The sequence below is a fragment of the Miniopterus schreibersii genome (genome assembly GCF_964146895.1).
Source record: "Miniopterus schreibersii genome assembly, chromosome: 1".
In the NCBI taxonomy this organism is placed as follows: domain Eukaryota; kingdom Metazoa; phylum Chordata; class Mammalia; order Chiroptera; family Miniopteridae; genus Miniopterus; species Miniopterus schreibersii.
In genome coordinates this window covers 137105974-137119229 of record NC_138101.1, presented here as the reverse complement: position 1 = coordinate 137119229, position 13256 = coordinate 137105974, and the positions used below count along the sequence as shown (strand labels likewise).

Genomic DNA, 13256 nt, shown 5'->3' with positions numbered 1-13256 from the left:
GTCCTCGCTTCATTTTATGTTTCTGGCTCCCCAGCCCCCCTCCATACACACACTTCTAGCAGGTGCCCATTCAGCTGAGGCTGAGTCCAGCCAGTGAGGTACCACAGGGAAGCTTTGCTCTTTCAGAGTCTGACATCATGAAAACTCCGGTCACTGCAGTGCCTCGTCTGCTTGAACACACACACACACCCCCACCCCCAAGGGGTGTAGACTCTGAGGTTCTTAGTTGGGTGCCTCAGCCCAGTGCATTGGACTCTTCTCTGAAACTTACCACTTCATTGGATGAACTTTCCCAGTAAGGGATGAAAAAGCCAAAGTCATTTTGCTAGTTCTCAAATCATTTTGGGAAAAAAACATATTTATTCATTTATTCAACTTGGAAGTAAGTGAGCAAAGACTGTAGGTGTCTGTGGTGTGTGTCTGGTCACGTGGTTCTGTGAGCATGCCCACAAGGAGAGGGCTCAGGGACTTCTATGGCCACCTGGTTGTCTTTGTTCAACACATTCCTTTCACTGTCCTTTGAAATGTGCTAAGGCCTGACCTGTACTGACAGGGCCACAAGGAGGCAGGCTGCCTCCGAGTGAGGCAGTTCCTCGCAGAATCACTGAGCCCCTCTGTCTCTGTCAACCTCATCTCCTAGTCTGGAGGACAGGACCAGGAACGGAAGAAGACGAAGCGGAGGGGAGACTTGTATTCCATCCAGACCTCCCTCATCGTGGCTGCACTCAAGAAAATGCTGCCTATTGGTTTGAATATGTGCACCCCAGGCGACCAGGAGCTGATCTCCCTCGCAAAAGCACGATACAGCTGTGTGAGTTGCGCAGCTGCTTTAGCTGAGTGTGTAAGGCAGGTGCACAGTCCTCCGTGGGGGGAGGGTAGGAGCAAATGGACAGAAACCAAGGTGAGAGGCAGCACATCTTTGGAGCCGGTTTGGGAGTTAGCATGTTCCCTTTGGAACAGTCCTCTGTAATTTCGTTTGTTCTTGTAATAAAGATCCCGGCAAAACTCTCCCTTGGCTGTCATACCTCCCTGCACCCTACTTTACATTTCCATAGTGACCTCCAGGAATAAAATGTAACATCTCTTTCCACAGAGGGACACAGATGAAGAGGTGAAGGAACACCTGCGGAATAACTTGCACTTGCAGGAAAAGGTGATGCACAGAAAGACAATGAAGATGCACACAGCCTTCTGGGTGACCTCCTCCCACTTAATTTACTCATGTTTTTTTAAAAACAGTCTCAGAGTACTTGTGTTAAATTGGTAGGATTAGCTCCCTCCCCTTAATCTTGGGGGGGGAGTACTCTTAATTTTTGTTCTTTCCTTTGCAGTTGCAAAGAGGCACCACACCAGTAAAGCATGTCTTCCCACTTCCCACTGTGTGAACTAACGTCCAGCCAGAGCAGGGGGTTGGACCCGGCCTCAGAATTTACTGACTGTGATAGTTGTTAAACAGGGAAACAGGACATCTGGGGGAAGTCTTGGCACCTCCTGCTCTCCAGATTTGAAAGAAAATAATTTTGTATCTGAGTTGGTATAATTTTTTTAAATCAAGACAAATTTTGATTTTAAAGGCTATTTGATATTTTTCCAGGCCTGCAAATCTGAAGAGCTCTTTCATGAGATACATTATCCTCTGAGATGGAAGACTAGGCTGGCACAAATAGCCTCTTCTTTTCTTCCCAAACATATAAGAATAATAGAAGAAAAAAAAATACTACCCAAAAAAAGGCAGTAAAAAGAAGTCCCAAGTGCCCAAAAATAGAAGACACACTAAATCATAGTATTGAGGAGAAGTTGATGCAGTTGGAAAAACTTGTAGAGTCCTCTGTACTAGATATTTTAGCAGCTGGGGTTTCTAATAACCTTAACGGAAGACAGCTGTAGGACCTAATTACTCACATTGTACAGAAATTCAAAGCAAGAAACTTACATGAAATTAGCCTTGAACCAATAAAACATGAATCTCCTGCGAAGACAACCATGAAACCACTTGGAGAGTCTCCACCCCCTAGAATATGGGCTGTGATGCCAATTAATAGAACTCCTCTAAAGACAAGCTCATATTTTAAAAGTACAAAATGTGAAAGGAAACCTACCATTATTAGAAAGCCAGAAAATGCAACAAAGAGAAGAATTCAAGCCTAAGGAACTGCAGAAAGGAATTTAAGTATGGTTAAAATATTTAAAGAGAGAAAGGTAGCAATAGAATCCATAAATCAAGACTTGACATTATTTTTTGTTATAGAAGAGGGAAAATGTTGAAAAAGACCTCAGAGTGATTACAAAAATTAAAAATAGTCATTGAAACTAAAAATCCAATCTATGTGTAAAAAAAAAGCTAGACACAGCTGAAAAGAGAATTTATGAATTGGAAAATTGCTTTAAGGAATAGAATGTAGCACAGAGAAAGAAAGGGATAGAAAGTATGACTGAAGAGTTAAGGGACATATGGGCTAGAATGAGAAGTTCCTGCATAGCATCTACAGTATTCCAGAAAAAGATAATAGAGAAAATAAGAGAGAGGCAATAATAGAAAGAATAGTCTTGATTATTATGGAACTGTGCTAGGAGTGAAAGGCTGTTTCAGTACAGGAAGTACTGGAGACTGCTCACCTCATGTGTGTGCTTCAATTTTTAGTCTGATGACCCAGCTGTAAAGTGGCAACTGAACCTCTACAAGGATGTTTTGAAGAGTGAAGAACCTTCCAATCCAGAAAAGACAGTGGAGCGTGTGCAGAGAATTTCAGCAGCTGTCTTCCACCTGGAGCAGGTAAGGAGCATCTTTGCTGAGTACTAAGAAAGCAAGACTACCTTGGAGAATACAAAGCTCCTGTCTACACTCAGCTCTTAGTTAAAAGTGCCCTTGTAAGACAGAAAACAAGAAGCAGGGATCATCCCAGCTCACACCCAGGTGCCATCTTGGTGCTTCATGGTAGCAGACTCCTCAATTCTTTCCCCTCACAGTGTCTTAAAAATTTTTGTCATTAGCACAAATGACCTGTTGAAGTCCCCCACCCATTCGTAAAGATTCTGTTAAGCAATAAACAGCCAAACACAATTGAGAGAAGAAAGAAAACCTAAGACCTCCACAAACTGAATCATCTACTAATGGGTACATTTTACTGACTACAGTTGAGAAATACAAATTCTTGCAGGGTTGAGAAGTCTGGGCTGCAGTTGCCCACCCTCTCAGCCTATGCTCACCTGCCCATGTGATTCCTCCTCAGGTGGAGCAGCCTTTGAGGTCCAAGAAGGCAGTCTGGCACAAGCTGTTGTCTAAGCAGCGGAAGCGGGCAGTGGTGGCCTGTTTCAGGATGGCCCCTCTCTACAACCTGCCCAGGCAAGTATTCTGTCATCTTCTTCTGTATTATGAGCCGGTGCTGGGAATTAAGCTATCCTCCCACAGCTGTGCTCTCTTTTGGCCCTGACATTCATGCTCCAAAAGGTAGAAATTGGAGTCCTTCACTCATGGAGCCATTACAGTCTTCACATAGTGTAAGAGCCTCCTAAGGCAATCAAGGTAAGCATGAGAACTGAAACCAGATGAGATTCCCTAGTACCCCATGCCTGCCTTGGCTCACCGTTGCGCACTGCGAAGTCAGCCACGTAAGCATATGGAAGCTCTCTAGTTTTACCTACATGGGATTTTTTGTGAGGATGTGAAGGCACCCTGGAAAAAAGGAACTGTTTTCTCAACTACTTTACTCTAAATTCCATCAATAGACCAAATAATATTTCTCTGCTCAGGTACTTGGATGACACCAAAATTACTGTTTCCTCAGCAGGTACAGAAATGTAACTTGAGAATCCTTTGCATAGTGTATGTGCCTTCAAGATGAAGAAAGGACACTGTCCCAAGAGGGTAGTCAAGGACGTGATGCCTTTATCTGGGTGTTTAGTCTATACTCTGAAGTGAAAAATATGTGAAGGCTTTTCTGGAATGTGTGTGAACACACGTGCTGCATATCAGTACAGATTTGGCCAGCATCAACCACCAAGACTCACTGGTGATGTGGCCACATTCCATCCTCAGACTAATTTCAGAATTGGTGAGGTCAACTGGTAATTGAGTATCAGCTTCTGCTTCACCAACTTTCAAATCGGTAGAAACATCACCAGGAAAAATAAACTGACTTGGACAAGTACATTCTGAATCCCATACAAAAAAATTAAGGTGTTTGTTTTTTGAATATCAGATAAAGAACTATTCCTATGCTTGACATTTTGCTTTCATCAAATTGTACAACTTCACCATCATTTGTCCAGAGTGTCCTGCAACCTTCTCCTGAGCCAACTGGCCAACTGAGCTCTCCTAGTTAGGACCTTTGAAAATGGTGGAGAATCATGGCCTCTGAGACACACTTGCTTTTCCAGGTCTCTCAAGAAAACAGACTAGTGTCTTTGGAAGGGAATCAGGCACCACAGAATCAAGTAGAATTCATTAATAAAAAGCTGAAAAATTAAGTCAAGCTGTCATGGGAGTGAAGGCTGCTGAAGTCCTGGCCAAAAAACAAAAAATGAAATTCATACCCAGTAGAAAAAGCAAAATGCATAGGGTTTTTCTCTGTTTTCCAGAAGTGGTGAAACATCAGAAGGCATTCACACTCCCTTCTGATGGGGATTCATGCCTGATGTTGTGCTAATTTGGCCTCCAGAAGGGCTCAGCTCTAAGTATGTCTCCAGGAACCAGCTAGACAGAAATTTTCATCTCTCAAAAACAAGCATTTTTTTTTTCCTAAATCCACTGAAAATGTTAGTACCACCCTTTCATATTTTGGTTGATGCTTCAGCAACTCTACTCTTGTGTGGGTAATAGTAAGTTCAGGAACTCACTATGTCCTTGGTGAAACGTGGCCATCCCACCCCTAACCCCATTGTTTTGGGGGATTGCCCTGGATTTCCTCCTAGCGTGAGGGACTGTAAGGAGATTTCATAACAGCAACACAAACTATCTAAGGAGCTGAGGGTGGAGACCAAGCCTGTTCTCCATCTTACGATATAAACTGCATGTAAGCTTCCAAATTAAAGGGCTAAAGGGATTGATTTTATTATATGGAAACTGTTTCTCTGGTGTTAGTTTTTAAAAGAAAATCTGTGTGCTTTTCTCCAGACAAAAAATTAACAATTTCTTCCTGAGCACCTTTCAACGGGTTTGGCTGGAAAAGGTTAATGAAAAAACTCAGTATGACAGGCTTATACCCATTTTAATGGTAATGTAACCTATGGAGGGACCTGCTCATTCTCTGCACACTCCTCCTTTCTTGACCATGATTTAACATTACCATAAAAACACCAATTTGTACAATTTTTAAAAATTACTCTGATTGGTCAGATTTTAAAGAAAGATGGCAAGGGCTCTGTTCTGGAAACCCTGACTAGGTCTTGATGACTCTGGTCTTGACCTTCATGTTCCTTTTCTCTCCTTCCCTCCTCACTACTCTCCTCTCATTTGGTGATCAATTAACTGCTATTCAGTGGCTGATATTCCCAGGATTCAATCCTGGCTTCTAAGGAGTGAGTGGCTTGTGCCAGTTATTCAGAGTTTTCAGATACCAGGGCCACAGCTAGAATGCATGAGGCACACAGGAGCTAGGTGATAAGCTCAGCTCGCCCAAGCCGTGACTTCCTAAGTAAAAGCTGCAGCACCTTGCAGGCGTGGCTCCTTGGAGGCCCTGTAAAGTTTATCTGAGACTAACCCATTCACCATCAGTATTACTTAGATTGGAACCTGAAGAGGTGATCAGCCAAAAGAACCAAATTGCCGTATTAAACAAATACATCTGGGCTATTCCTTGGCCTAATGAATTATTTTTCATCAGAGAGGAAATGTGATAAAGACCTTGTGAGATTATGGTTACCTCCAGGTCTTCCACTAGCCATTGTTAGTTCATTCAGAAGGGGTCCCAGACATCCAGGAAGCACTATATTAGAGAGTTCTGGGTTCTTCGAAATAAATGCTTATGGTGATATGCTACCGGCTGACCAATCAGAAGCTAAGAATTGTACAAAAGCCTGTTCTGCTTACTAACTGTTTACCGCCCAAACTAAAATAAGGTGTCCCATGGATCCCTCTTGACCTCACTCTCACCCCTTCCGCTCAGGCACCGCTCTATTAACCTCTTCCTCCATGGCTATCAGAGATTTTGGATAGAAACAGAGGAGTATTCCTTTGAAGAGAGACTAGTACAGGATCTGGCTGTAAGTACTGACTCAACTGGGAGCAGATATGAGTGTGAATGGATTTGATTTTTGTATTCATGTGTGTGCGTTATAACAGTTAAAGATACACAAAAACCGAGTGTGTAAATTTGAAAGGAATTAACGGCATAAATTATCAGGGAAGCCCTGCTAATGGTCATGAGAGCCAGAGAATAAATTTCCCTTGGAGGTGCTAGGAACTGATCACGCTCGTCGTCATTGTCAACAACTAATATTTCCTGGGACGCACAGCCATGCCGTGCAAAGTTCTCGCTAAGTTAAGTTTTGAGCACCACTGGTCGCAGGAGGCTTCCCGCCCCAGCCAGGGCCCCGCATCTGGGGTCAGTAGCTCAGCGTTATAAAGGCACGTGTAGGTCCCCTTCCTGAATCTCACGTTTCTGTAGCTGGCCCTCGGAAAATGTGTCATGCCCCATCTCTAACAGACTTCATGCTGTAAAACTACTCACAATCACACACCAGGGGGAAATGTGGTTGTAGCAAACCAGAGCTTCGTCCTGGTCCAGAAAGAAAATAAACCCTCCTACTCTTTGGGTTTTTTTAAATTTTTTTTGCTGTTTCTTATTTCTCTTTTTCTCATATCCCTTTCTCTCTGTTAGTCTTGCCCTACGTTTCTCATATTCACTGTTTCCTATACTTCTTTCTCTTTTTATCTTTTCCTATCTCCCTGTATTTCTTTTCCTCTGCCCATCTTTTTTTTCCCCCCTTTAATCCTTTCTTCCCTACTTTTTCTCATTTGTCATTATGGCCCTCATTGTTTTCATATGTGCTGTCGGTGAGAAAGAATTCCTCGGTTTTCCCAATCTCTCTCTTTTTTTATGATTTTTTTATCATTATTGATGAGAGTATTACAGATGTCCCCCATTCCCCACCCCATTGTCTCCCTCCAACTGGTTCCTGCGCCACCCCAGGCCTTCACCACACTATTGTCTGGGTCCATGCGCAATGCATATATGCATGTAAGTTCTTCATTAATCTCTTCCCACCCCCACCCCCTTCCCTCTGAGATTCATCAGTCTGTTCTGTGTTTCCATGTTTCTGGTTCTGTTTTATTCATCAGTTTATTTTGTTCATAATATAAATGAGATCATGTGATGTCTGTCTTTCTGTTGCTGGCTTATTTCGCGTAGCGTCATGCCCTCCGGGTCCTTGTCAGGGGACAGTGAGCGTCGTTTCGGCCGTCCACTTCTGAACTTCTCACAGCCTGTGCAGTTCTCACCAGCTTACTGAATGTGCTCCACCCTGCTGGCTGTGCTAGAAACTCACTTTGACCTCTGGCATCAGCTGCTCTGTCCCTTTCTGTAAAAGGAGATAGAGAAAGACTCTACAAGAGGAGAAACTGTAAGGCTTGCAGCTCCAGGATGGTATCTCTCAGGAACAAGATTTTTAGAATCGGGAGTGAGGTTAGAAAAGAGAAATGTTTAGCTGGGTTGAGTCTAGAGCCGTGTTAGCCCCTCAAAATGGCCCCAGGGCTTTGTAATTCTTGCCCCATCCCTCTGTCCGGCCCAGTTCCCCTAGAGAAAGTTCAGGTGTGGGCCGAGAGGTCAACCTCTCTGGGGACCATCCAGGGCTTCCCTCCTGACCTCGGGTGCCCAGAGCTTGCATGCGAGTTCTGCTAACTGGGGTCTGGAGCTCCTCCCCTGGGGTTAGGCTTTGGCTTTTCCTTTTCCTTTCATTTCGTTTTAACCCAAAATTGGAATGTTTCTTTGATTGGCTGAAAGAAATATATCCATCTATATGCCGAACCTTGCATCCTTAGGGCTTGCGTCCTGAAATAAATACGTGACGGAGCGGTTTCTCTCTGTGCTTTTCGTCTGACGCAGTCTGTGCCTTGCGCTTTACCTTCTCGCATGCAGCCGTGCGGGGTGTGCCGCGATCCACGCCTAAAACCTGTCTGCGTTGGTTTGTGCAGAGATCTCCCAAGGTGGAAGAGGAGGAGGAGATGGAGACGGAGAGGCAGCCAGACCCACTCCACCAGATCGTGCTCCACTTTAGCCGCAATGCTCTCACGGAGAGGAGGTCAGCACCTCGGAGGCCCTGCATCTCCGGGCACCTGGCGTGGTTGTGTCTACCCCAAGCCTTCCTCTCGCTGATGGCAGTGCCTGCAAAGGGGATGCCAGATTCGCGCAGCCCTCCTTGCTGCCCTAATGGTGGCCATCAGGAAGCGTCTAGGGAAACGCCATAAGCCATGGCCCTGTCCTCATAATGCCAGATGCTGAGTGTGTAGATTAAAGAGCCTGAAACTGTGACTTTCCTCCCTGAGTTCAGTGGCAAGCCAGTGCAGACTCAGATCTTCAGGGTGGTTTCTCAGAATCAGGGCGGGGGAGGGGGTTCTAATTCATTCACTAATGCGTATCATTTAGGATGTATGTGGCTCTTGGCCTTTTCGGCTGGGCCTTGAAGGTAGCCTGCTAAATATTTCCCTTATTCTTTCCAGCACATTGGAAGACGACCCTCTGTACACCTCCTATTCCAGCATGATGGCCAAGGTACCCCAGGTTTCTGGCCCATTGTCCCCTTGTTCTGTCCTCCCTTGAACCTCTTCAGGCACAGAAACTGTCACGCTGAGCAGCAGGCCTGGGGTCGGTCATGACGTGAGCTCCAGGCACAGCGCAGTTCATGTACCATACGGGTGGCATTAGGAAACCCCTCCCCCGTCCTCCTGAGACAGCCTTGAAGCTTTGCAGAAACAGCGGGTCCTGGCTGGCGAGGTTCACCTGGCGGTGCTCAGCCAGCCAAGCAGGGCTGGGACGTACGGATGGCCCTCGCCTTGTCACTCAGTGTTCAGAACCGTCCAACAGTTCAAACACATCTGTGGGTGAAGGCAGTTCAGTCCATTTGGAAACAGGCTCAGAAACTAGAGGGAGAGCCTAGTGTCCTAAAAGAGGCACGTGATCAGAGATGCTGTTTCTGTGTCTCGTGGAGGGATGATGACCTCTGGAACACTGAGTGGTTAAGGGGACTGCTCCTTCTCAAATGGGAAACCTTCATGTCAGGCAGAAAGGGGGACACGTTGGGGTACAGAGCACCTGTTCCTTTACCGGCTACACCACAGGGTCACGATGGGAAAGGACACTTTGGGATTTGCATCCTAGACGTCTCTGACCTTCTTGCCAAGCCCCTGGTTCTTGTTCAGAAAGGGACAGCTCCCCGCACTCCTGTCTCTGGTTTTACACTAGAACTTGGCTAGGTAGAAGAGTTCAGGTCTCCATTTAAACCAGATGGGTCCTCATTGATTGTGTGGTCTCAGTGTCCCCATTTCTCATTTCCGAACCTCTCGGTAACTGCAAAGGTGGCATTTGGAGTAGAAAGTTGCCTGCAGTGGTCAGAATGTTCTTGGTTTTACAATGTGCTGAGGTCCCGAGGAGCCTGTGAATCGCGTCCTGTCCCCCGGCACAGTGGAGCAGAGTCCCGTTCATCAGGTCTGCCTGTAACTTGATTGTCTCCTTTCCCTGTTCCTCGGAATCCAGAGTTGTGAGAATGGGGAAGATGAAGAGGAGGAAGACAAGGAAAAAACATTCGAAGTAAGTTTTCACGAAGATTGAAGACAGGGCCGCCCTCCAGAGCCAGTGGCGGGGCCTCAGAGGTGGGTGCTGACGTTGGCCAGTGGCTCGCCCACCCTGTGTGGCTGGCGGCAAACACACAAGCCTGCCTGGGGAAAGCACCCTGAGAGCTGTGGTTCCGTTTGTCTGTCTGTCTGCCTGACAGAAGGTAGCGGGCAGCCAGCAGGCAGCAAACCACCCCACTAGGTTTATACTTCTACCCAAGTATGGTAGTAAAGGGCCACAGGAGGCCAAAGTTAAACATCCCAAAATGAAAATTCAAAGCAACAAAGATGCTGGGATGGGTTTGGCCCTGCTAATCTGTACATGTACTAATAGCAATTTTTATTTTGACGCAGTACAGGACCCTAAATCTCCCAAGACAAAACTGTATTTGTTGACTTTTACTCTTTTATAGACAAAAGTATACAGTGAAAATAGAAGACTATATTTACAGTTCTGGAAGGCCTTGGTATTCTAGTGCCCCGTATCTGGTAGAGTCTCTGCTCACTGTGGTTTGAGCGTTCTAGGCAAGTGGGTGTTTTCTACAGTCGCACAGGCACACTCCAGGTGACCTTGTATGACCAGGCCTCCTTGCATGCCAGAACATTGAAAACAAGCACAGTTTAATCTGAGGTCATAGTATAAAAGAGCAATGGACCGTGTTGCCTCTCATACAAAAAGTGGAAAATTAATCATCAAAATATGAGTGACTTGTGGGTGGACAGTTCTGGAAAGCTGAGTAGTTGGTTTATAAATAAATAAACCAACAGACAAACTTCAGAGATCTGCTTTGTGTGTCACCTTCCTCAGGCAGGTAAAGATTATCTCTCTCAACTTACCTCCCCACAGTGAGTTCCCTGGGGGTAAACAAATCTTTTCCCTGTGTATTTTTTCCAGGAAAAAGAAATGGAAAAGCAGAAAACCCTCTATCAGCAAGCTCGGCTGCACGAGCGCGGAGCCGCTGAGATGGTCCTTCAGATGATAAGCGCCAGCAAAGGTGTTTTCCACAGTTTCTGGACGGGCCCCTGTCACTACCACAGAGAAGCCACATTGTGAATGAAGTCATTGTGAAATAGTCCTGATAAAGCCCAGTAGGTGCTGTTTACCCTCTCTTTCCTTGTCAATGCAATCGGATCTTCACCATGACAGGTGAGATGAGCCCCATGGTGGTTGAGACTCTGAAGCTGGGGATCGCCATTCTGAATGGAGGCAATGCAGGCGTGCAGCAGGTAATGGGGACTCTCCGGAGGGGGTGCAGGCTTCCTGGGGTATTCCCATTTGACAGCTGTCACGCTTTGGGGAAGAGGAATTGATTCTGCTACAGAGGGAGCCACCCAGAATCACCTTTGCTGGTGTTTGTCCTTAGTGGCCACTTTCATGAGAGTAGCTGGGGACACAGGTAAAACCAGGCTGGGTGTTGACAGGCACATGTGAACTTAATCAAGAGAGTTTACCCAGGGTTCAAAGAGAAAAATATTATATTTTTTCATCATTAGATGATTTTTTTTTTTTTTTGCACAATTATGCTCTAGAGGAAGTTTTCTAAGCCTTAACATTTCACTTCAACCTTTTCACTTAATTAGCTGCCTTATTGTGAGCAAAGGGGTTCATAATCCCTCACACCTGTTGTTTGTTCATTCATTTGTTCGTTCATTCAACAACTGTTTAGTGATTGCTGGCAATGCCCTAAAGCCGGGCCCTGTTCTAGGGGTGGAGGGTGTAGCAGCAAGTGATGCAAATAGAAACCGCTGCCGCCATGCAATAAACGAGAACACATTAGCATGGAGCAGAGTGCCTGGCACGTGGAATTCATTCAACAGTCTGGGTTGGAACTGGCTGCAGAAGACAGTAATGCACCGGTGTCTCCTGGGCACTCTGGGTTCTGGCTCAAATAATCTGTGAGCAGATGTCTGTGTGACATTTCAAATACTCTTGGCACTTGTGAGGCTTATATCCCAGTGCTTTTGAGAATCTCCAAACTCATAACTACCATTATTTTTTTTTCTTAATCCTCAGCTGAGGATATTTTTTGCATTGATTTTCAGAGAGAGTGGAAGGGAGGGATAAGGGTGGAGAGAGAGAAATATTAATGTGAGAGAGACACATTGATTGGTTGCCTCCTGCATGCACCCACCAGGGCGGGGGATGGAAACTGCAACCCAGGTACATGCCCTTGACTGGGAATCGAACCAGCGATCCTGCAGTGTGTCGCCTGGCACTCAAACCACTGAGCAACACCAGCCAGGACATAACTACCATTATTGAATATAATTTTTCCCAGCCTTTATTCATCCCAAACAAATTTCTCATTAAGAACCACCATTTTCTAAGACAACCCTCACTTTCTGTTCTCTCCCATCACTACCCCTTCAGATGATTTTCTTAAAAGACTTTTTTTAAAAAAACAAAACAAAACATTTTTATTATGCCAGACAAAGTTCCTGCCCTCCCAGTAACAGAGAGGAAGTCTGATTGTGAAAGAGAGACTGAGCTCTCAGTGGGACTCCTTACTGGCTAAGCTCCTCGCTTCACTGTGTCTAACTCATTGCGTGAGCTGTTCAGCTCCTACCTCCCAACCATAAGCATTACTAAACCGTGGCCTCGGTGCTTGTTCCCAAATAGGAGAGGCTTCAGACAGTAAGGCTACGAATGTGGAAGACCTACTATGCTGCCCTAGCAGAAATACCAGTGGACCCTTATAAAATAAAATGTCCACCCTAATGATTCAGGCTCTGTAAGTAGAGGGTGGGGTCAGACACATGGCAGGTTTCAGTGCACAGGGTTATAGCCCACCACCCTGGATCCAACTCCGCGTGCCTGCTTGGCTGGAATTTTGCCATTTCTCCATTACAATGAGGAGGGTCAGTACTTATGGCATAGTTTCCATTGTTTTTCCGTTTAAAATGTGTCTCCCTTGCAGAAAATGTTAGATTACCTGAAGGAGAAGAAGGATGCTGGGTTCTTTCAAAGCCTTTCTGGTCTGATGCAGTCTTGCAGGTAAATATGGGGAAACCAGCCACAGCATTTTTGAAACTCTTCACTATTCAAGGGAAGGGGAGGTGGGATGGGGAGAGCCACGGAGTAAACTGGCGTATGGTGGGACAGTAAGAGAGGAGTCACCCTCTGCAGAAAGTGAAGAGGGTGGATGAGTGTTGTTCCTCCAGCTTTCAGGATTGTATTCAAACAGTATTCAGAGGGGGAAATGTAATCTCCATTACACACACACACACACACACACACACACACATACACCCCTCTACACCTGTTCATTAGGCTTTTTAATCACCCTCACCTCCTTTTTTGTTATGCTCAGAACTGAGCGTGAGTTTCTTGTAAACATATATGTTCATATAAGCCAAACCAGAAAAGAATGGAAAAGAAGAGAAATGCCTCATTGTGACTCAAAGCTATGTTTTCATTGGGCATTTTGTTCATCTTTAGCCTTAACCGGTCTTTTGAGTCTGAATAGATATTTGGTGGGTATATATTTTG

General features: G+C 45.4%; 1 protein-coding gene across 1 annotated transcript in view; it reads left to right on the top strand.

Moving 5' to 3' along the window:
* RYR3 (ryanodine receptor 3) overlaps positions 1-13256 on the top strand; it is a 472179-nt gene that overhangs the window by 424791 nt on the left and 34132 nt on the right. The window contains exons 70-80 of the mRNA XM_081119125.1: positions 641-811; positions 1094-1153; positions 2642-2773; positions 3231-3343; positions 6105-6201; positions 8132-8238; positions 8657-8708; positions 9690-9743; positions 10662-10761; positions 10914-10993; positions 12685-12761. Coding sequence (XP_080975251.1) covers positions 641-811; positions 1094-1153; positions 2642-2773; positions 3231-3343; positions 6105-6201; positions 8132-8238; positions 8657-8708; positions 9690-9743; positions 10662-10761; positions 10914-10993; positions 12685-12761 — 1043 coding nt within the window. The remainder of the gene's footprint in view (positions 1-640; positions 812-1093; positions 1154-2641; positions 2774-3230; positions 3344-6104; positions 6202-8131; positions 8239-8656; positions 8709-9689; positions 9744-10661; positions 10762-10913; positions 10994-12684; positions 12762-13256) is intronic.